Source organism: Daktulosphaira vitifoliae, unplaced genomic scaffold (assembly GCF_025091365.1).
Source record: "Daktulosphaira vitifoliae isolate Bord-2020 unplaced genomic scaffold, ASM2509136v1 Scaffold_2, whole genome shotgun sequence".
Lineage (NCBI taxonomy): Eukaryota > Metazoa > Arthropoda > Insecta > Hemiptera > Phylloxeridae > Daktulosphaira > Daktulosphaira vitifoliae.
In genome coordinates this window covers 5555139-5578947 of record NW_026099573.1, presented here as the reverse complement: position 1 = coordinate 5578947, position 23809 = coordinate 5555139, and the positions used below count along the sequence as shown (strand labels likewise).

The 23809-nt window shown below is 25.4% G+C and overlaps 1 protein-coding gene and 1 long non-coding RNA gene across 4 annotated transcripts; one reads left to right on the top strand and one right to left on the bottom strand.

Annotated features, from left to right (window-relative positions):
- Positions 1-376: 376 nt before the first annotated feature.
- On the top strand, positions 377-20091 carry LOC126898792 (protein abrupt). Of its 3 annotated transcripts, XM_050673142.1 has the most exons (8): positions 412-987; positions 3132-3343; positions 3477-3662; positions 3778-3996; positions 4089-4386; positions 4722-4784; positions 17673-17971; positions 18759-20091. In XM_050673142.1, exons 2-8 carry the CDS (start codon positions 3149-3151, stop codon positions 19263-19265), a joined length of 1767 nt encoding a protein of 588 aa, XP_050529099.1. In that variant the 5' UTR covers positions 412-987; positions 3132-3148; the 3' UTR covers positions 19266-20091. The 3 variants fall into 3 exon arrangements, 2 of the variants coding, with proteins under 2 accessions (XP_050529100.1, XP_050529099.1); XM_050673143.1 differs by lacking the exons at positions 17673-17971; positions 18759-20091 and adding an exon at positions 13377-16136 and having other exon boundaries at positions 377-987; XR_007702382.1 differs by lacking the exons at positions 17673-17971; positions 18759-20091 and adding an exon at positions 4460-4551 and having other exon boundaries at positions 414-987; positions 4722-4789.
- Positions 18022-23553, bottom strand: LOC126898891 (uncharacterized). The gene is made up of 3 exons (XR_007702410.1): positions 23368-23553; positions 20085-20231; positions 18022-18231 (listed from the first exon to the last, which is right to left on the bottom strand). It is a non-coding gene; the product is annotated as an uncharacterized LOC126898891 (long non-coding RNA).
- Between the last annotated feature and the right edge of the window lie 256 nt (positions 23554-23809).

Here is a 23809-nt window from a genome sequence, read left to right as displayed (position 1 = left end):
TTTAAAGTGTTTTACACAATCCATCACAGAAATTACTTAAATTGGAAAAATGTATTAAATAAATTCTCGTCTAATCATGTTAGACAAAAATTCTAACACCAAATGTTATTAATTAATTAGTCATGTATTTTCTGCATCATGTTATATACACTGTGCTCATACATATATTCATAATAAAAAAAAATTTGTTTGTCATAAAAGAATGTTTGTAAGATTTTAGAAAATAATCTATATAGATTAAACCATGTGAATATTATTAACTCCTTGAATTATCTCGATGTTAAATAAAAATATTTATGGAATAGAACACTTTATAATCGGCGTACAACCCACCCATTGACCGCTGTGGCCGTCAGTCGTTGTCGCCGACTGTACCACCGCCACTTCTACCGATCGTAGTATTATTACAACTACTGAGTTCGGCCATCATCTCCACCACCACCATTACAACCAAACAGCAAGTATGTACGGACCGCCGCCGGAGCCCGAACATGACCAGCAGGCCGACACGGCGCCTGTCTGTGTGTGCAGCGTGAGGGTTCGCGCGCAGTTTCTACGTCGGCCCATGGCCGCCATGTGAGCGCGAATTATTTAATATCACCACAAACAATATTAACGCCGCCGACGTCCGTCGTCGTTTCCGCGATCATTGTCGTGATCGACCACCACAGCCGTCGCGTTTACTCTATATTTATAACACTAAAATATAGAAGTTTTTATAAATATTTTAATTAATGTTGACGGTGATAATAAATTGTAATAATTGTTATTTAATTTGTTAACTATTTATTTTATATAAATAATGTAAAAACGTTTTTTAAGTATCGTTTATACTTAGAAATAAATAGCTGAGTAGTAGCTCATTTTTAATGCTACTTAAATTTTAGTTTATAATTTTTATTATAAAATATTTTTTTGGAATTTATGTAAATTTGTGGATAAGTGTATGGTGCTACGATTTTACCATATTTATTAAGTATTGAAGAGGTAATAAAAATTGCATCTCATTTTTAGCTTTATTATTACGCGCGTGGACATTACTGTCATGTTCTCGTCCATAGTGATAAGTGATAACAATGAAACTAAATAAATTGTAATTATACATTCTTTAAAATGTAACATTTTTTTTAGATTTGGTTTTAAATTTTAGAAAACGAATTTGCTTGACTTATTTTTTAATATTTCAACTAAGCAATTCTTTAAGTTTTTATGTATAAGATATTTCTTTTTAATTTATCATTCATTTTCTAATAAAAAGATGATTTGCTACTAAAATATATTGCAAATTAGATTATACAACTATGATTTCAAGTATTTGCTTGTTAAAAGTATATATATTCCATCATATTTGTTGAACAATGTCACGCATCAATACTTTATAAAATATTTGATTATATTAAATTGACTATTTTGCAAAATAAATTGATGTTATTTAAGTTTAAACTTTTAAAGTAATATTAAAAAAATTTGATTATGAATAATATTAATTTGAAAATAATAAATTTTAGACAGTTGAAAACATGAGTATAGTATTCAGATATGTTCAGTTTTATAATTTTTCAGGAAATATAAAAAAAATATACAAGGGGTGTTCAGTAAGTAAGGAAGGGAACAGCTCAATTGTTACAAACAATAGAAACCCATTTCCTTTCTTACTGAACACTATATATGCTTTACATTTTAAACGCAGCCTAAAATGATTAATAATTTTTATTAACTCTACATCAAATTATCAGCTTCTTGCACATATGTAAAAAACAGTTTTTCTTTTAATAAATTTGTGTAATACCTTCAACTATTTTATTTTAAAAATATTAAAATAATTTAAATTCTTAATAGAATTATTTGTTTAAATAATTAAGAATATAAATTTTGCTTTTTATATGAGTAATATTTTTTAAATAGTAATATTCATTTATACCACAGTATTGAATTTTAATTTTTGAAAAATATTCTATAAGGAGATTATTATATATTAATTTAACTATTATACTTAAAAACATCTCACATAATTATTACTTTTATATTTCTAATAATATATTGGTAATATATCTAAAAAGAAAAATTTATTTTTGTACATGGACTTAGTGCTCATTTTTGTTTTTACTATGTTTGTGTTGTGTATAAAAAATTGAATTTAAAACTACCTGAGAAAAAATTAAAAATATTACATTTTGATAGTTGAAAATCTGTAGAATATATAACATATTTTGCATATATCCTTTCAGTTGTATAAAAATGATAACAGAATCATTGCAAATGATTTTTTTAATAAAAATAATATAATGTTATTTTTGTAAACATTTATCTATTATCATTATTTTATAATTGAAAAACTCTATTCCAAGATAAAGCTTAATTTTAAAAGATTAAGGAAACTCATCATAAAACCTTGTCTCCTTTCATCCCTTTAGGAATGAAAAACGTAAACATTAATATTCTTTAATGTGAACCCTATTTTTTGGTTTAAATATGATAGAAAGAAAAATTACAAATGAATTTATTCTTATAAATTTTTTTATCTGAACAAACAACTGTGTTTTATATCTGTTTAAAGAATTGAATGTAAAATAAAAATCATCATTAATTTGGTTTTCTTAATACCAGAAGCAACAATAATCTTTTTAATGGCCTATAAATTATTTTCTGTATTTAATCTTGCTAAGTGATACATATGATAACAAGAATTGTTAACAAAATTTTGTTTATGTGACCGCATGAAAGAATTATAATTTTTGTATGCTAAACCGCAAATTATTGTTAGGATATTAGTCAAAAATTGCTATTTTATGAAAAATATCATAAAGACAAAATTTTTTTAAATTTTTTTTTCAAACATCATAAAACTAAAAGTTGAACTATGTTGTCTGTTTTTACCACAAAGACAAGTCCAAAAGTCAAGTTTCATTTTAAATTAAAGTATTTTACATAAAAAGAGGTCGGCTTGTCCTAGTGGGTAGAAACGAATGTTCAGGGCCACAGGGTCCTGGGTTTAATCCCCAGAGTGCCAATAATATTTTTTCTGTAATATTTTTATTACTTAATAGTTTAATTACTTAATGAACCCTTTACTATTAACAGCATAGTATGGTATTGTTTTAGTCAGCAATAACAAATCAATTTTTTTTTAGATGAATAACAATTTATAATGGGTGAAATGGATACAGATCAATTATATTCTGTTCGCTGGAATGAATTCCACACTAGTATTATTACATCATTTAGACATCTTCTTGATCAAGAAGATTTTATTGATGTTACCATTGCCTGTGAAGGCCAGTCATTTACTGCTCATAAAGTTGTGCTCTCTGCTTGTAGTCCTTACTTTAGATCTCTGCTCAAGGTAAAATATAGATTTTTTCAGGTGTACTTGATTTTTTAAATTAGTACTTAAAAATTTTGCTCTTACTAATATTAAATTATATGACTTGGTTTGTAAAGAAGTTTTTAAAAATATGTTTTCAAATCAATTTTAGGCAAATCCATGCCAACACCCTATTATAATTCTTCGTGATGTCAAAAAAAAAGAAATGGAAGCTCTGCTTAGTTTTATGTATAATGGAGAAGTTCGAATTAATCAAGAAAACTTACCAGAGTTCTTAAAGACTGCTAAAAGTTTACAAGTGAGGGGGCTTGTTGATTTTACTAAAGAAAATCAACCTGTAAGTATATAAAATTGTATTAAAAATGTAATTTTCAGATAAATATAATTCAATGAACTTTAACATTTAATCATAGTAACTTATTTAATATATAAAATTAATTAATTTTACACAGTCGTCTTGGGAATGTTCAAGTGTTATACCAATAGAAATTGTTGGGAAAACTAAGTCTGGTGATAATTTAACTAGCCCACCTTATAAAAGACAACGCAACAATTCTGACAAATCTGCTCAAGCATTGACGCCTAGTTCTAATTTTAATGTTGATAAAGACAAAGATACACCTTCACTGCTTGTACAAGCATTAGAATTGAATCAGAATCAACCAAATCAGGTATAAATTTAAAAATATTTCTTCTAACTAATTCTGATATTGGTTTTTTTTGTATTAATCATACTTATCGAATAAGTTTAATTAACTTACAGAGTAAAATTTCTATTGATTCATCAGTTACTGGTCATTCTTCCGATGAAGAAGACAGTAATTCTAGAGATTCTGATGGTAGTGGTACAGTAAATGATTGTAACCGAACAAATAGAAGTCAACAAGATATTCATGGACAAATTTCTCAACATACATCAAAATTGGAACCAGTAGATTTTTTACCAACTAGTGGTAATAATCATGACTTACATCATACATCCATTTCAATTGAACATCAATCCAGACATTCATTTCCTACAACATTGTCTTCTGGAGTATCAATTATAAATAGCTTGCAAGGTTTGTTTCGCTTTTATTCCTTTTCATTTAAATTTATTCCAAACATTAAATTTTATTATTATTGAAACTTTAGAAGCAGAAATATGATGCCAAACATTATTTCATAGATCCAATTATAATAATTTTCCCATGATGATTGAAAACTTTAGGCAGCAATCAACCTTAGTAAATCTTATTCTAATCTGTTTTATTTATTTATAAAGCATTCAAACAATCTATTTTCTATAAAGAAATTAAAATTATTACTGTGCACAATAACTTCCTTCAATTATTTGATTATGATTTAGTTAAAATATTTAAAATTAAAATGTATTGTATTGCAATTTTATTTATAGGTTTACCAGGACTTTTACCGGGTCCTTCAGGAATACACAGTAATAGTCAAGATAATAACTTTGGTAAGTTTTATGTATACTTCTTTGTTACTAACATAGTTTTTTATGAATATCGGTTGATATTTAATTATGAAATTTAAAAAATTTGTTGCCTTGAGCACATAAAGAAGTCTAAAATTTTTAGATTAATTAATAGTAAAGTAACTAATTTATATTGAGTTAAAACAATTAAAATTAGAAATATCTATTTATTCAATGAAAATTCTAAATCACAATATATAAATGAATCTTAAATTGTATTAAGAATTTTAAAATAGTAATTTTTTGTGTAGAAAATGCATGTTACCCTATCAAAGTTAAGAAAAAAATGTAAATATTTTGCCAAATAATAGGTTTGTAACTATTAACTAAATCTTCTTTTTTATTTTACTGAATAATGATTCAGTAATTGATTTATTGGACAATAATATAGTGTTTAGTAAGTAAGGAAAAGGGTTTCTACTGTTCTTATTGATTGTAACAATTGACCTGTTTCCTTACTTTTTGAACATTCTGTATATTTATTTGACATTATCGTAGCCTCCTTGAATTTATAAAGAATTTTTTTAAAATAATGAAAATGATTAACCTAATAAATTTAGAACAGAATTGGTCTTGAAGGTGGTTAAAGTGGTGTAATACCATAACAAAGAATAGTCATGACAATTGTGTACTTCAATGAAAATTATATTGGCTTTTTTTTTAAGTGGAAACAAAAGATCATTCTATTAATTTACTACCTCAGAAATAACAAATTGACAGTTATGTATTTTAAACCTTTCCAAAAATAATTTCCGGAGAATAATTGATGTATTATTGAATAAAAGTATTTAATTTTAACATTGTACAAGTTATATCATCAACAAAAACCTTACTATGAAAAAGAGCCAAGTTCTAAGCCTCTCCCTCCCATTAAAGTCTATGTATTGTAGTAGTGATATTTGTGTTGTGACCAAGTTTGCCCTTTCTTTAATTCATAAACTTAAATTATACTTCTATGAGCATCGTTGCTCATTTATTTATATTGCTTAATTATTGTTCAGTTTTTGAAAGAGGCATAGAATAGATTTTCAACAAATCCCATAAAAAGATCTGAATTATTTTTTTTTTCTTCCCATATAACACGTAATTACTAAACGAAGACTTTGGCCAAGTACTGACCAAGTCAACAAAATTAATAAAAGAGCAATATTGCTCATAAAAGTAGGATTGATTTTAAAGAAAGAGCAAACTTGGCCATAATGTTAGTTGCAGTAATATAGAGAGAGGGTTGAAACTTTTTCACAGATAGTCATTTGTTGAGAATATCTTTTCTTTTTGTTGGCTTAAGTCAAAAAAATACATAATTTTTACGAACCACTTCTTATATTCCCGCCTTTATTCTAACTACTTGGGGTTAGACACCTTTATCCTAAATTTCCACTTAACAAAATCCTCCACATCATCCGTCCTTATATCGCATTGAATAACATTCCTCCAACTCTTTTATGGGCCTTCCTCTACCTCTTCTTCTTTCAACATTAATTTTCCTAACTGTTCTTACAGTTTCCGATTCTTCTATCCTTATAAAATTACCATACTATCAAAGTCTTTCTCGTCTGTGCTACACTCATTCTCTTGTCAACCTCACAACACTCTGAACCATACAACATAGCTGATCTCACTAAAGTCTTATAGAATTTATCATTCAGCTTCATTGGAAGTCTCTTATCACATAACACACCAGACGCTTTTCTTCACTTTAACCACCTGCACTTAATCCTGTGTCTTACATCCTAGTCAATACCACTGCTCTTTTGCACAATTGATCCTAAATACATAAAACTTTCCAACTTTCCTATCATGTCCTCGCCTATTGTCACTGAACTCCTCATTTCACCTACCACGTGTTCTCCTTTGTCAAACTCATACTCTATATACTCTGTCTGACTTTTACTTTTTGATTGATTTTCTCTTTATAACACTATATTGTCAGCAAACAATATGCACCACGGGACCTCTCCTTGTATTTCTTCAGTAATTTCATCCATCACTAGAAAATAAGTGAGAACTTAAAGCAGAACTTTTATGCACTCCTACTCTACCCTAATTTTCATGAACCACTAAAAAATCAAATTATCAGTCACTGAGTCAGTTACAAAAATAAAAACTTTTAATATTACCCACATTGAGAAATGGGAAAATATTTATGTTCAATATTAAGGGTTAAATTTTTTACAGTATTTTAAGCTAATAAAACTCAATCTATGTTATAAATTATAAAAGTTTATCTTAAAAAGGAGAAATAGATATATGAAGACTAAAAAAATCGAACAAATTATTTTGTGTAAATATAAACTATAATTGTAGTAGCAATGCTGTGTCCTCAAATTTTTTTAAAATTATTATTTTTGAAATATATCTTTTGATCCTTCATTTGCGAACAAATATGTATATAATATTTTGATAAATTAACTACAGAATTTATCTACAAATAAAACTTTAATCTTAAAAAATTGTGGCATTCTTCATAAACAATGGACAATAATTATACTTGACTTATTTAATCATGAGCGAGTTAGTAATTGTTTACAAAAACTTGGAACGAATAATAATTAATATATATTTCATTGTTTAAAAATAAATCATTCGGCTTCCCAGGATAAATATTTTATACAGACTTGTTAAGCCGAGTATTAATGCTTTATTTTCTCGACAGCTCTGCATTTAAATATTATTGAAAATTAAATTTTAATGAATAAGCACACTAGTCGTCTATATTAGTCTGAGTTTAATGATTTGTTGTAATACTATTTTTACAAAAAACACCGTGTTGTTATGGTTTGTATTTTTTGTATTAAGTTTATCGTAGAATTATTTAAAAACGTCGTTAAAATAATAACGACTTAGTCAATCTTTTGGTTAAGATTAGTTAGAAAGAATAAGAAAAAAAATAAATGCTTATAATTAATTTTAATAGAATTCAATAAAATAACGTTCAATCATAAAATCATTAAGAATAGTTACGTTCATATTAACATATATATGTATAACTCGTATACACTTTTGAGTGTATATTAACTATTTTTATTTCATGTATAAAAAAAAAAAAAACTGTGTTTAGCATATTATTATTATGTACGCCTTATTTTATTTGTTGAATCAGCCATTTGATCGTACAATACTCCACATACAAGTCTAAAATGTTATGTGTTTTTGTTATCAAATACCCAGAATGTTTTCGCCTTTATTTATTCGTTTTGTTTTTTTCTGCTCATATAATATTTTGTCTTTTTTCTTGATTAGTAGATAAAAAGTAACTATCCTTGAGAAGCCGCAATTATATATTTACACTAGACTATGAGTTGAAATTGGAGAGGAGGATTTGCGACAACAAAAAATCTTTTTTTTTATGGAGATTAAAATTCTGACGTTTAGAGATACAAATGTAATGTTTTATGATTGCGTTTTAATTCTTTCTTTATTTCTAATTTTATCCTAATATTATTTTATTATACTATTTTTGAAAAACTATTTTAAACGTTTTTATTTAATATAAAGTTATATATGTGTTTTAAGTTTAATAACTTAAAACTATTAAAACTTAAAAAAAACTATTCGGTTAAACTTTTGTAAACATTTTTTAATCTTTGCGCTGAATATCTAACTATTTTAAATGTCGTTAGTCTAAAACATTATTAATTTATTGCTTATAATGTCATATTAGTAGACTCGAGTTTTAGACTTTTTTTTAACTTTATTTATATGATTAAAAGCGCGATATTTCTATAATTACATCTGGAATGAATTAAAGTGGTACTTCTTTTTTAATTCGATAAATTATTTTTACCTTTTATATATAAAGTTTGTATAAACTTAAATTTTTGATATGATATTATTAATATTACTTTGAAATTGTATTGTTAAGCATATAGATTATGCCATATTCTACTAATTATACAAAATATTTTACTTATTGAACTTGGAAGAACCCTTTAAACAACGTAACCCTGTTATTCTTGTACAAAACGTGCTGTCAAATTGTACTACTAAATGTGCTAGTTGAATTTTACTAAAAATAAAATTATTTTCTTGTGCCAGAATTTCTATGTAATGTTGACTAGGATTGGTAGTAGTGATGCACACAAAGTGGACTACTGCATGGTTTGTTATAATCATACAGTATGTAATGTAGGTGACACGAGTCGTAATGTTCTTTTCCATAGAGCCATTTTAGTAACACACTTGCAATGACTAGTGTATAAGTAGGGACATGTGCGTGGCACATGGCAAACCTAAATTATAGTTAGGAAAGGATCACATAATTTATTTTTTGAACAAGTTAGAATAAAAAATAGCATGTGTGTAATTTTTGAATTCCCTGTCAAATAATTGTAGGGTCCTATACAATAACCAGTTATCTCTACTTTTTCAATAGTTTAGTAGCATTACTGAGCATATTTGTCAACTAGAAAAGCTAAAATTGTAATAATTAATTTAACTAATATACAGATATTACTACTATAATTGTTTAGTTTTTGGTCTCCTGATAAATGTTAATAAATAGGTTACATGGTGGTTATTGCACTGTAGCATTGTTACGATTATTAAGTTATATTATCATTTAAAATAATAACTTAACATTTTTTTTTTTTTAGAAATTATTATTAAAATTAGAAGTTTTTAATCCTGAAACGAAAAAATTAATTTTAAAAAGATTATCACCTATCACCATTAGTTTATCATATTAATCTCACGAACCTAGACATTGTTATGATAACTGTTATTACCATAATTACTAGAGCGTAAGACCTATTCGATTGAGGTAAAATTCTTTTCCTCTAGTTTCGTTAATTATATCGTCCAGTGCGCGTGAGCAATCGATTGTTTCATTGTGCAAGTGTGTGTATATTAGTATATATATATATATATATATATATTATGTTATGGCCGGTCAATGGTTCAACCAATGCCTTGTAAGTATTGGGTATTTTGATTGATAATGTTGTACGTAGGCATTATTCGAACAAAATATTTGAAAATCCAACTTAATTTCTCCTCTCCTTAAAAATATTTTTAAATAAATTTGCTTATAATTTTCATATTTGGTGGCTATGGCAAAATTAGGGTAGATAAGCCCCCCAAGACCCTTCAGATTGCTGCACCCATGCTTTTGTATTCAAATCATTTTAGACTCAACATAGTCTTTAAATATTTTTTAATTATATCAATTTTAAGAAAAAAAATTTCTTAAACCTTATATTTGGTTTAAAATGATTTAAATTGTATAGATTGTTCAGTAAGTAAGGAAATGTGTTTATATTCTCATTGTTTGTAACAATTGACCTATATTACCTAATATTTGACGTTATCGTAGCTTCCTTGAAAAATGGTCATTTTATCTTTTCAGGAAAATTAGACATTTGTATAAAATTACCTACTGTTAATTATTATTGTAATGCGCGCTGAAAATACACCGTGTAATTGTTAAAATTCATCAAATTAAATAATTTAGATATATTTATTGTATATTATAAACCAGATAAATTATTATAAACTTGGAATGTATTATTAAAAATAACATTATTTATTTAAAAGGATTGGATGACTTTTATTTTTCTCGTTAAATAAATTCTAGTCCTAATCATCGGTTAAATAATGTTAATAAATACAAAATATAAATTTTATTTCGATTTAATTTGATGTTTAAAATTGTAAATATTCAAAATTATAATTTATAATGTCTGGTCTTCAGTTTTAAATTAATTAAAAAAATAATGTTTTTTTTTTTATCTTGTCTGATTAGCAAGGAAAATAAACAAATCGTATTATTTACAAGTCTTCAATTAACACGGTGATTGACAAAATCATATATTACTCTTATAGCAGTAATATTAAAATTTGACTATTCTAAAAATGACATTACTGATATAGCAGTAATATTTTCAATGATTTCTTATGAAGGAGGAAATTGTTCTGACCCCATGCATCTCATAAAACCAGTGTTTGTAAAATACCATGTCATTTATTGTCTATCAACGTGTTGATAATAAATAATAACAAAGTTATGGTATAGTAGTCAATCTTCTCTAAAAAAAAAAACAATAAAAATGTTTTTTTTTGGTTGGACTGAAAAATAAAATATATAATATGAATTTTAGAGTTTTTACTCTATGAACTTTTGTTCATATAAATACCATTATGTCAATAATCATTTAAGTGCTAAAAATTATTATCCTTAAAAATAAAATAATAACTTGAAGAAAAATTGATGAGGGCTATAAAACTCAATTTCAGTTCTGTATTTTAAAATTATGAAACTTCTAACAATTGGTGAAGTTGATATTATAAAACTCTTTAATTTTTTTTTTTGAAAACTTGACGTTTTTGTCTTCCTACAGAATTTCAATTTAATTTTTACAAATACTCTATAGAATGTTTTAATCTCAAATATGTGTTTTTATTTTAAAAAATACTGTGAAGTTTTTTTTTTTCAAAATTATCAATCAATTTCTTTTGTCCGCGCATATATAATTGTAGTACAAGTCAAATTAATAGTTTTCGATTTTTATTCATAATAAGTAAATTTTCTTCTTGTTTCATGTGAGGTTTGTCACGTTTAGTGCAGATGTTTAATATGTGGAGATTTTGGCGTTGCTGTTGTAGTGAAGTATTTGGTGTATGTATTCACTATAACGTCATCGCCAAGTATATTTTAACACGGCCTCATATCATCTAATATACGTTATTATAAAAATAGGCTTCTAATAATGTGCGTGCGTGTATCAAATAGTATTCTCGTGCGTGAGTATGTTTATATATACAAAAATTAATAAACGCATTGTCGTCGTTCACTATAAGATTTGTGTATATACACATAGTCGTGTCATCCTCCGCTTTTCGGCTAATATTCTATGTTTATACCTATATACAAATCTATGTACTATTGCCAAATAATTTTATTTCTCTCAGAATTTGTTAGTTTAAAATTATAACTAAAACTTTTAATATTTATGTATGAGATATATTTGTTGTGTACGTAATATGTATAATAACTAATTATGAATATTTTCGAGTTTATTAACAAATAGAATCGATTAGAACATCTGATTTTTTAGAAATAATTTATGCTTTCTCAGAGTACGTTAAAATAATAATTTTTATCATTTATTTTTAGTAACAATAAAAATAATCTTTTTTTATAAATATATTTCAAAATAATCAGTGTTTAGCACTATTCTTACAAAAATGATTTATGGATCGATAATAATTTTAGAACAAATAATAATTTTATAGTAACAAGCATTTTAATATATAGAGTGGGTATGTAATACGGGTGGAGTATGTGTTTATAATTTTTATAACGCATACTCATGTATATTACACTAGTACAAACTGTACTCACCTGCGCTTCCTACCCACTCTATGTATTAAAATGCTTGTAATAATAATTATTCATTTATCATTCTAAAATTATTTTTGATCCATTAAAATTTTTTATAAAAAAAGTTCTAAGACGATTTTGAAAAAAAATTTAAGACCTTTTTTTATTTATTTATTATTTTGTGTTATCAACCTTAAGATTGATTTTGTAATTTTCTATAGTTCCTACACTCATCTTTATTACCATCTAGTTTCGTTAATTTGTTATAATTTGATAGATTCCCCCATTGGATATTAATTTTTTTGATGCATAATTTTCTTTAAAAGTCCCCCCCGATGTTTCTTTATTTTATTATTAAAAACAAATATAAAAAATATGCTCTTAACGTAATCTACAAATGAAAAAATTTGTTAAAATTAAAAATATACTTAAATTATTATTAATTTAAAACTAAAATGTATAAAAAAATAATGAAAGATTTAATTATAAAATGAGCTATTAGTAAATTATACCTGATTAAGTTTGATTTTTTGTAACGAGTATTTTTACTGTTGAGTATGTAGTTTTATAAATGTTTAGAGATTTTAAAAATATTTGCAAATTATTTTTGATTAAAAAGAAAATGGTGTAGAGACCTCCTATAGAAAAAAAAAAATGAAATCGAAAAACAAAACTCAAAGTAGGTAGCTCCATTGGGTGCCCCCCTAATGCATGCTATTCAAGTCATATTGTAATTTTTTTTTTCACTACTATTAATCTATTAACGGTTGTGCATATATTTTGTATAGATGTAAATTTATAAAGTTATTTGAATAAAAAAAAAAATTATTTTTAATAAGATAGTACATTTTTTATGTTATCACATAATAAGTATCCGATAACTTAAAATAATAAAAAAAATACGTTCTATAAGAGGTGACTAAGTATATTGAACTGTTTTGTCTCTGATTTAAAAGGTATTCATTAATGAACAATTAAATGTGTTACCAATCAATATATATTTGATTTAGGCTTCTTTGGTGCTGCAACTATTCCAATAAATCAATTTTACTGTTATTTTATAAAGTAATAATAAAAATGATGCATGTATTACTCATTGTTAATTATTACTACCATCATAATTTTTGCATTTTTACATCCAAACTCCTAGATTAATTTCAAAAGTACAAAATACTTCTTTAAATATGATCCCTAAAAAAAAATTGTATTGTGATGTACTGAGTATATGACACTAGACTGTGGTGGGGTTCCAGGGGATGGCGGCGGTGGACCTACCATGGGATGTTACCTGAATGCCACTGAACCGAAACCAGTATGCACGGAATGCGGCCGGGTTTACAGCAGTGTGAGTAACCTGAAGCAGCATATAGCCAATGTCCACTCAGCCACCCCACATTGGGAACCGTGTCCCGTGTGCGGTAAACACTTTAAGACTCGTCAGTATTTGTTCAATCATCTGTTGCAAACTCATGGTATCCGACAGCGCGGCAGCAGAATGCACATGCATGTGCCTGGTGGAAGCGGTGGTGTAGGAGGAGGTGACGGCAGTTCTATGCCAAATCTGCCGTCGTCTTCAACCACCGCCTCTACTTTATTATCATCCGATGGATGTTTTTCGACTGTCAAGCCGCTGCTCCACAATATTACCATTGCAGACATCAAACCATCATTATCACAACACTCGACGGTTGTGACAGCAGCGGCCGCTGTTTCTTCCTCTGTACTCACCAACCACAACAACGATCAACACCATTCCGGATTTCCGGGGACATCTTCAATTTCCGTTGATACCATGCGGGAACATCACCGATTGAACTCGACCGCCACCGCCGCCGCTAACTCTGAAAATATATCTTCTCAATTTTATACTCTAAATAAGGCTTCACCGGTTTCTAGATAAAAAAAAACATAGATGACTTTCACCAACTAAATACAGCAAATTTGAATTTTCAAAACTGTAATATAATCTTTTTTTCGTTTTAAAATTACTGAGTATTTAATGAAATTTTGTTACTTTAATAATAGATTTTTTGCTCATATATTTTATCAGTTTTTTATCGCTATTGTTAAAGTGCCCATTTCTAGACGAATGACTTTGTTCTATACGTTTTTATAAACCTAAAAATTACAATTTTACTGTAATTTATATTTATAATATATTTAAACCATTCAGTGATGCATACAAAAGTTTTAGAGGGGCTAATATTAAAATTCCATTTTTGATTGCTTTTTTTATGTTTAATAGTTTCAAGGGATTATTTTTATACTAATAATTTAGGAAAATATGGCTAATGAAGAAGGCTATACCAGTCCCCTGGATACGCCACTGAAACGTTCACATAAGTATACAAAATATATTTTAGTTATCTTATATTATTTATCCTAAAAATTACAATGATCATATTAGTTGGAACAGTAATTTGAAGAAAACAAAAATTAAAGAGTAATTTTAATAATACTATTATAGTGCTGTAAAATTTTTATTTTATTTTAACAAAGTTAAATATGAATTTTTAATTCATAAATTTTATAATATGATAATTATTTTACTTTGTTAAATCGTAGATTAAACGCACCTATAAAATCTATGGTTCAATTAAAATGTAAATATACGTCTTTATATAGTCTCTAGTCATTCCTTTGTAATATTAAAAATTATATTATCTTCTAAGGAAATTTAAATTTTAGTAAATATATAAACAAATATAATTTATATACTATAAATTCTTCATATTTTATCAATACATTTTTTATGTCGCGTAGTTATTCAAGATATTCAAAAAATATTGTATTTTAAATAAATGTATAGGTGGTCCAAAATACTTTTGATTTAATAACATACAATTATAGTGTCGTGTAGATCTCAATCGTTTATAATGTGATTCATTAACTTTTCTGTCTGTTAAATCCTTTTGAAATTTGTTCAAGTCTATTCATCGATATCTTTTAATTTTTTTTAAAAAGGATGATTTGTAAAAAATATTCTTTAATAGTCTCTAAAACTTATATGTTAAATTACGCAAGAAATATAATAATTTTGCAATGCTATTTGATAAAAAAAAAATTAAATACTTAGTACAATGCTTACCAATTTGTTTAAGGTCATTGATGTCAGATTTTATTTGTTCTTTTTTTGTGCGCTCGACCGAATTAACGTTTACCGTAGTCGTCGTCACATTTGTTGTTATCATTCTTATTACTATACTACTATATTTTTGTAATTAACCTTAAACTTTGATACGCGCATATGCTTAGTTTGTACTCTTCCCCTTCACTTGTCAGGTCGTATAATACATTTAATTAAAAACATATTACTCGTCTTATCTATTTATTTACGCAGATAATCACTAATTGTAGCATTCTTATAGAATTAAGACATTCATACAAATTAAATGTTTTATTAAAATTAAATACAATTTTTTAAAAAGAAAGAAAAAAATAAATTAGTTACATCATCATATAAGCCTGTAATACACATTACACTAACAATTTTACATATAAATTTGTATATCTAGAATTGTCTATGTAAATTGCATTTATTATGTCGCATCTAAAAATAAATATTATTATTGAATTTAAAATTTTGTACTTAATTTTAAGATTTTATTCAATTCTAAAAGATTATGAATTATCCTCGTTTATTAATTATTTAATACTATAAAGAGTAATATCAGAGTTATGAAAATATGAATCCTATTATGCATTTAACTATCAATTCACTACGAAAAATCTAGTTAATTTTTCAAACTTTTATAATATTTATATTATTAATTAATATTAGTAGTTTCATATTGCTATTTAGTGAAATTTAGGTAATAATTAACGTTATTAAAGAGGAGAGAGAACTCAAAGGTAAAATAACTGTATGATGAAAATAATAATTTTTTTTCTTATTATTATTTTTTTAAATTAATCTTATGTATCCCCCTACAACCAAGTTACACCCTAGTTACGCCTTTGTAGTTCTTAAAATGTAATTTAATATTATAAAATATAATATTTAAGTTTTGTTACATGTGATTTCATTATTATTTAATAAATTGTGTAAATAATATACAGAATGTCCCACCAGGTTTTGACATATTTAATAAGTTTTGATCCAGTTAATATTTAGCTTTATTTTTTTTTTTAGTTTTGGACAGTGTTAAAAACTTATTATTTATTTTTATCATCATCTATTTAACCTCTATCCCAACTATTTTTTAGGGTACACTTTACTAATTTGACATAATTTTTACACTGACGCAACCTCGTTATGGTTGAGGGAATCAGTAAAGGGGCAAGATATGTATTACTGTTAAAGTTGGCGTACGACCACTCATCCGGGAACTAACAGTTAATAGCGTAGCTGAACATCAGCACTTGGACAGCGAATGAATGATCCACTGCGCCACATCACGCCCCTTTTTTTGTTATAAATTATAATTATAATTTATTAACTATAAAAATTTGCAGTATGCATTTAATGCCATTGATTTAATATTATTTCAAAAAACGTATACTCAATTTATTAGTATTTTTATTTTTCGAGTTGCATATTTTTAATATTTTTTAGTTTTAATTTATATTTTAAATAATTTTTTTATTATTTTGAAATTTAAAATATCAATATTTTAGCTCTCCATTACTAAAAAATTGTATAGGTTGATGTCAACTTTAGGATAAGTACTTATTGAGTTAAAATCATTTAATGCATAGAATGAGTAATAGCGGTCGAATTTTGCGTTGTATAAATAAAAAATTAATATTTAAATATGTTTAGTATTTAAATATACCTATTGAATATTAAATCAATTAAATTTAAATTGTGAAAAAAGTATTTTTTAATTACTATTGAATTTCGGAAAGGATTAACATAGTTAACATTTTATAATTTGGAAACACTGATTACCTACCTAACAATGACTGAGTAATTTAATCATTTTACTATATTGGTTGTATACATTTTTATCAGTGTATATTCTGTTAAAATGCTTGTAACTTAATAAGCACTTATCCTAAAGTTGATATCGATTTATCAAATTTTTTTAGAATAAAAGAACTAATAAAAGAATCATATGCATTTATAGATTTTGTTAGATTAATCCGAACACACCATCAGCCAGTACATAATGTTATTAATTGAATTGAAAATGTAGCAATGTGTTGTTACCCAGGTTATAGTTTTTGGGAGAATTAAGAGGGTTAAGAAGAAAAATATTTGATGAAATTGAGTTAATAGTGTTATGGTAGAATATAATTTATTTCAAATAAATTTGGAAAGTAAAAAAAATCGATATTTTTGTTGCTAAATTGCATTAAAATAATGATGATGCGTAAGAATTAATAATAGCAAAATTACTATATGGGAGTTCTACTTAAAAAGTGAAAAATTGTTTTCCTACATATTTATACTTATACATAAGTATAAGCTAGTGCTTATACTTCAAACTAATAACTATATATAAAATTAATTATTTATTCTATGTAACAGAAATATTTAAACAAAATATTAAGTTACAAAATTTTAATTTTATAATTTTGTGTTAATTGTTTGTTGGTTTTTTTAGCCAGGAGATCTATTGAGATGACTAGAGTCAGAGCCACAGATCCTCGACCATGTCCCAAATGTGGCAAAATCTACCGATCAGCCCATACACTCCGTACTCACCTCGAAGATAAACATACTGTTTGCTCTGGTTATAGATGTGTTCTGTGTGGTACTGTTGCTAAGTCTAGGAATTCACTGCACTCACACATGTCACGACAACATCGAGGAATTAGCACTAAAGATCTACCTGTTCAACCAATGCCATCAAATTTTGACCCGGAACTTGCTTCTAATTTACTTCTTAAAGCTGGCGTTAAAGTAATTGTTATTAAACAAGTATTTGTAAAATACATATTATTATTTATTAATATAATTATTCTGTTTTACACTGCCTTAATAAACTTTAATCATTAAAAGGAATACAATTTTATGACTATTTGTTATAATGATTGAAATTTTCAAATTATAAAAAAAATGAATGAAACATTTTTTTAGAATTTTTATTTATATTCGTTTTCTTCTTTTTTTCATCAGCTTAACAGTCCATTCAGAATCAGCGCTTCCGTTGGTTTTCATACCTAACATATATTAGAACTTTGTTTACTACCAATAATATTTTTCATTCAAACTTAATAAACATTTTTGTTTTATGCAGCAAAAAATTTAAAGTTTACTTAAAAAAAGTTATTTCCCGACGTTAAATGTATGTTGATGACAGTTGCATCAATATAAATAGATTGAGTGCATTATTTGATTCAAACTTTAAACTATTCTGAATATTTTTACCAAGCTTGTTAAAATGTATAACTATATCTTTTCAAAGCGATTTTTGGATCAAGATATTTCCCGAATTCAAATTTTTATGATAAAATTATATTATTATTACTTCTATATCTAACCAAACTATAAATTTTTTGTGTATTTTTTTTTATCATATATTCAGTTATTTAATTAGTATAAACATAATATATTTAACTAATTTCAATATTATGAACTTTTAAGTTATATTAATTTTTAAATTTAAATCTAGTCCTTAATTTCAATTATAATTTAACACCAGTCATTTTATTTAAAATTTTTATTTACACTTTAATATATTATTTAGATTTCACCTGCTGAATTACGTGCCAGAGCTTCACCAACTGATACAATTTCTTGCCATCGCCGGGACAATATTAAATTAGACTTACAATCAACTAACAGCAGTGTCTGTGGAGGTGATGATCCTGAAGATCTTACCATTAACTCTAACCATAATAATGGTAACAATAATCAATTACGTTATGGACCAGGTGATTTAAATCTTCAAAAAAAAATTTCAACTAATATGGATTTAATAGAATATGCTCGAAGTAGTGTTGGGAGTGGTGGATTGTCACCTTTTTTAGCACTTGCTAAAGAACAGGGTGACAAAATGTTAGGTAATTATGCTTATTTAAAGGCTATGATGGAAACCAATTCCCCATTATATTATGCATCTAAATTTGGGGTTGACATGATGAATCAAGAAATTGTTCCTGATGATGCTGATTACTCCTCAGCATCTGATGAGGAAGAAGATGATGATAGTGTAAATGACTCTCCTTTGACTCTTCAAGCTGGGAAAAATTAGGTTGAAAAAATTCTTAAAAATAAAATTACATTTACTAAGTTAGCTGTAATAAATTTTAAACACAAATTCATTTATATCAAATCTTCAACCAATTGATATACAAAGGTTAAACACTGTTATAGTGATTTCTTAATATTATAGTGGATTAACAATGTATATTCTATATTTTTGTATGACAATAGTCACCATTGGACAATAATCATCAGGAATTTATTACAAAACATGGTAACACTGTTTTATGACTTAAAGTAGTGACAATATACACATATATAGATATATAAAACACTTAAAATCAGTTTGACAATTTTTTAAATTTTTATTACATATATATATTTGCATATATAATTTTTATATTTCATATTTCTCAACTAGTCATTTAACTGTACAACAGTCTAACACAAGTTTAATCTTATATCAACATGTGTTCCTAAATGTTTTACAATGACCAGTTTTTATTTGTGCCATAGTATTATATAGTATAAATTTAAAAAAGTTTTATCTCTTAAATCTAGCAACTAGCACAAACAATACCATTCCTTTTAAACTACCTCAATTTTTAGATTATATTTAATGCAATAGTAAAAATAACTTGGTTTACTATTATTATTATTAGATATTATTTTATTACTTATGAATACAGAATATTTTTATAATCCACCTAAAAATGTTAGTTTATAATAACTAACCAGTATTAATATTTTATAATTAATTTAATAAGTATACTATACCAACTAATAGTTGTTAAAAGTATTGGATTTTTTTTTCATTAAAACTACAAGATTAATTATCAGACAAAGTAACATTTATTGACCATTTTACCTGTGCTTTTGTAACTGATGACAATTTTGCTAACATAATAGTCTGAAGGACCTCTTCACGTGTTCAAAAATATAATATTTATACTGTAAGATATATTTATTTATATATTTTGTAAATGAAATTCATGAAATAAATTCACCTCTAAACCTGAATAAAAACAATAATTTATTTAAATAGTATTTTGTCTTAAAAGAATAATTAATATTTTAAGTTAAATATATTGTTATAATAATAAAAATTTCTGTGTACAAAAAAATGTTATTGTTGGTAATGTTTTGGATTTATAACAAAGTTTACAAGTAATTAGAAAGCTCAATATATATATATATATATACATATATATATATATAATATTATTTTGTTATATTGGATTTTATGTTTTTTATTATTTTATATTTTTGGAAAGATAGAGTACAAATAAAAGTGCAAAATTAGTGTTAAGGTTATTGTAAATTGGTTAAATAATAATAACCTGTTTTTTTTTTATATCATTAATTTTAAGTATGCATGTTATTAAATGATTAATAAATAAACTTTGGTTTTAAGTACATTACTAATGATAACAAAATATAATCATTATAATTTGGTAAAGTATAGTCATTACAACTTAAAGTACAAAATTAAATGCTATTTTTACTTAACAAAATAGTTTTTATGTCTGTTATGGATTAAATTATAGTTTTTCTCTGTGTCTAATCAGTTTGGAAGTTAAATATTTATCTTATATACTTATTATGTGCAATAACAGTTTATAATACCAATGTTAAAGATTTCTATTTAATTTTTATGAAGTTGTATCTTTGTTAAAAGTTAAATTCTCTAAACTTATAATCCTTAAACTCAAATAGTGATTTTTTGTCACTACTACTTTAAAATTGTAATATCCTAGTCAATTTCAATCCATTTCAATTTACGTTAAAACTAAATACTACAAACAGGAATCTTTTTTATATTCTTTTCCAAGTATATAAAAATATTTATCCATTATGTCTTGATTATGTATTTAATTTTAATATTTCTTTAGTGGTCATGGTCATATTTCCTAATTAGACTGATGAAAGGAAAGACTGATGACACTTTTATTTATATAATTTTATTTTTGTAGTTTATTTAATGCATAAATAAATGTTACAAGTCATTATAATATATATATTTACAATATATTAATGTATATATATTATTAAATAGACATATTTAATGACTTTTATATAAACATATAGCTATTATATTATTATTTTTTAAGTTTACTGAACATTGTACAAAATATAACAAAAGTAACATTAACAAAAGTTATTATAAAAAACCAAATTACAGCATAGTATTTATAATTTTTTTTTATTTATTGTTAATTTTTTTCATATATTACTAAGTATTTTGAGACAAACTAATTTAAGTGTTTTCTTTAAATATTATATTATTTTTAAATTGAAACTATATTATTATTGTTTTTATTATTTATTGCAATGCTTGTTTCTAAGTGTTACGTGTATAAATTGTATTATGTTTATACACAAAACATATTCTGTGTAATGTAGACTGGTGCTTTACAAAGTAAATTTTTAAATATTAATGTAGCTTAGATTAACAAATAACCTTTTTTCTGGTATAAATTTATCTGCAACTTTAATGGTATTATAAATAATATTAGTAACTTAATTTTATTAATATTTATTTTTTACTTGTCAATGTTTAAATCAAATTACAACGATAGTACAAATATTTTAATTTAGGGAGTTCTATAAAATCATATTTTATTTAAGTGATAAGAATTTGTTATGATAAAAAAAAATCAAAACATGTCCTCTTTATTATTTATTTAAAAAATTATAGATTTTAATTTTTGTTTAAGTGCCATATGTATAATTTAAGTCTAATTTTAGTGTATGATTTAATTTGTATTCAACTAAAAAGACAACTATGATATTTTAAAAGTGCAAAAATTTTGAGAAATTTAAATAGATCAAAATATTTGCTTTAATTATTTTTGATTTAATTATCTCCAATAGTATTGATTCAATAAACTTGAGATTTGCTGGTTTTTAAAAATTTCGAAAAAATTAATGTTTTGTTTTAATTAATGTTATTGTTTATTATTGAGTTTTATTTGCTTCTCAGTAAACTTTCTTTAATAATCACCCTTTATTATCTTTTGTTAATACCCTATGTTAAATTTAAAGCAAAAACTTTTAAAAAATTTTTTTAGAAAATTGACTTATTTAAATATCATTTTAAAAACAAAATTAAATAATGTTATTACAATTGTAATAATTATAAAAAATTAACATTTAGATATATATTATTTAAATTACATTTTTTTTGTTTAAACAGATTTGTTGTGCTCAATTTTTTTTTTTTTTTTGTATATTTTGACTTTGGTTTTATTTTAAGTAATATGTGTTTGTTTTCATTTAAAGATTTAAACATTTTTTATTTATCACCAAATTTATTGTATTACAAATTGTGTATAATTTACTTAATAAAACATTGTGTAGATTTTTTAGTAAAATATTAGCTTTATATTTATTAAAAAAATATATTAAAGCAAAAAAGAGTAATGATTTATCACAGACATTTATTATATTTTTTTCATTATGAAATACTAATAAAAATCTACAAATCAATAATTTACAAGGAGGCCATGTTTTTATTCATATTTTAAAAGTGTTATAATTCAAAAAAAAAAAGCAAAAAAGGGGTTGTTAAAATATAAATAATGAAAATGAATGATGAATGTTTGGGCTTAGTGAGAACCTGATGTTGTGGTTCTATCGGGGTCGTATGGTTCGAGGGTTTAGAACAATAAAGACAAGTAGATATGAAGAAATAAAAGCATGTCCTCTTTCTTGAGGAATATGAGCTAATAAACTTGTAAACACCTTTAATAGGACACTGAGGTAACGGGGCGGTAATCCGACCCTCGAATACTCAGTCGAAGTGTCTATTATCAGATACACATTAGGGTTTTAAACTCTTTTTAGGCACGGGACGGTAATCCGACCCTCGAGACCTGTAATGTGTATACAGGGTGATCAGTAAGTCAGGAAACGGGTTTCTATTGTTCTCATTGTTTGTAACAATGAGAACAATAGAAACCCGTTTCCTGACTTACTGANCACGGGGCGGTAATCCGACCCTCGAGACCCTGTAATGTGTATATGTAGCAGGTGTGAACAAACTAGCAAAATAGCTCTTGATGTTAAAAGGAGATTATAGATCTATTGCTTTATCGTTCTTTACTCAGATTATTAACTTTAAATAAATGGGATAATATAAATTGACTTACCTTCGTATTTTGTGATGTCCAAGAAGATAAATGAAGTATTTACCAGAAATGCCAATTTTTACTCAATATTATTTATTTGTGGTAATAATGTCTTTGTAGACCAAAATAAGTTTTAAACACAAATAAAGTAAACAAAATAAAATAACTCAAACGGCAGCACGGGGCCGTGATCAAAATGTAATAGCAAGAGTAGTTCGCAGGAAAGAACTAGCTTACTGGAGCTGTGGCTCTGGCAGTAGCTCTCTCTAGCCGTGGCTCTGTCTTTTCAATGGATATCAGTGCTTTTTATAGTACTGAAGAGGTACCCCCATATCCAGGGATATTGCCGTTTGTGTTATTCATGATTATATTTTATTGTTTTAAAGTATACATTACATGATAATTATATTGATAGCATAGTTAACAAATAGATGAGTTGACATATATGTATATAATAAGAAAT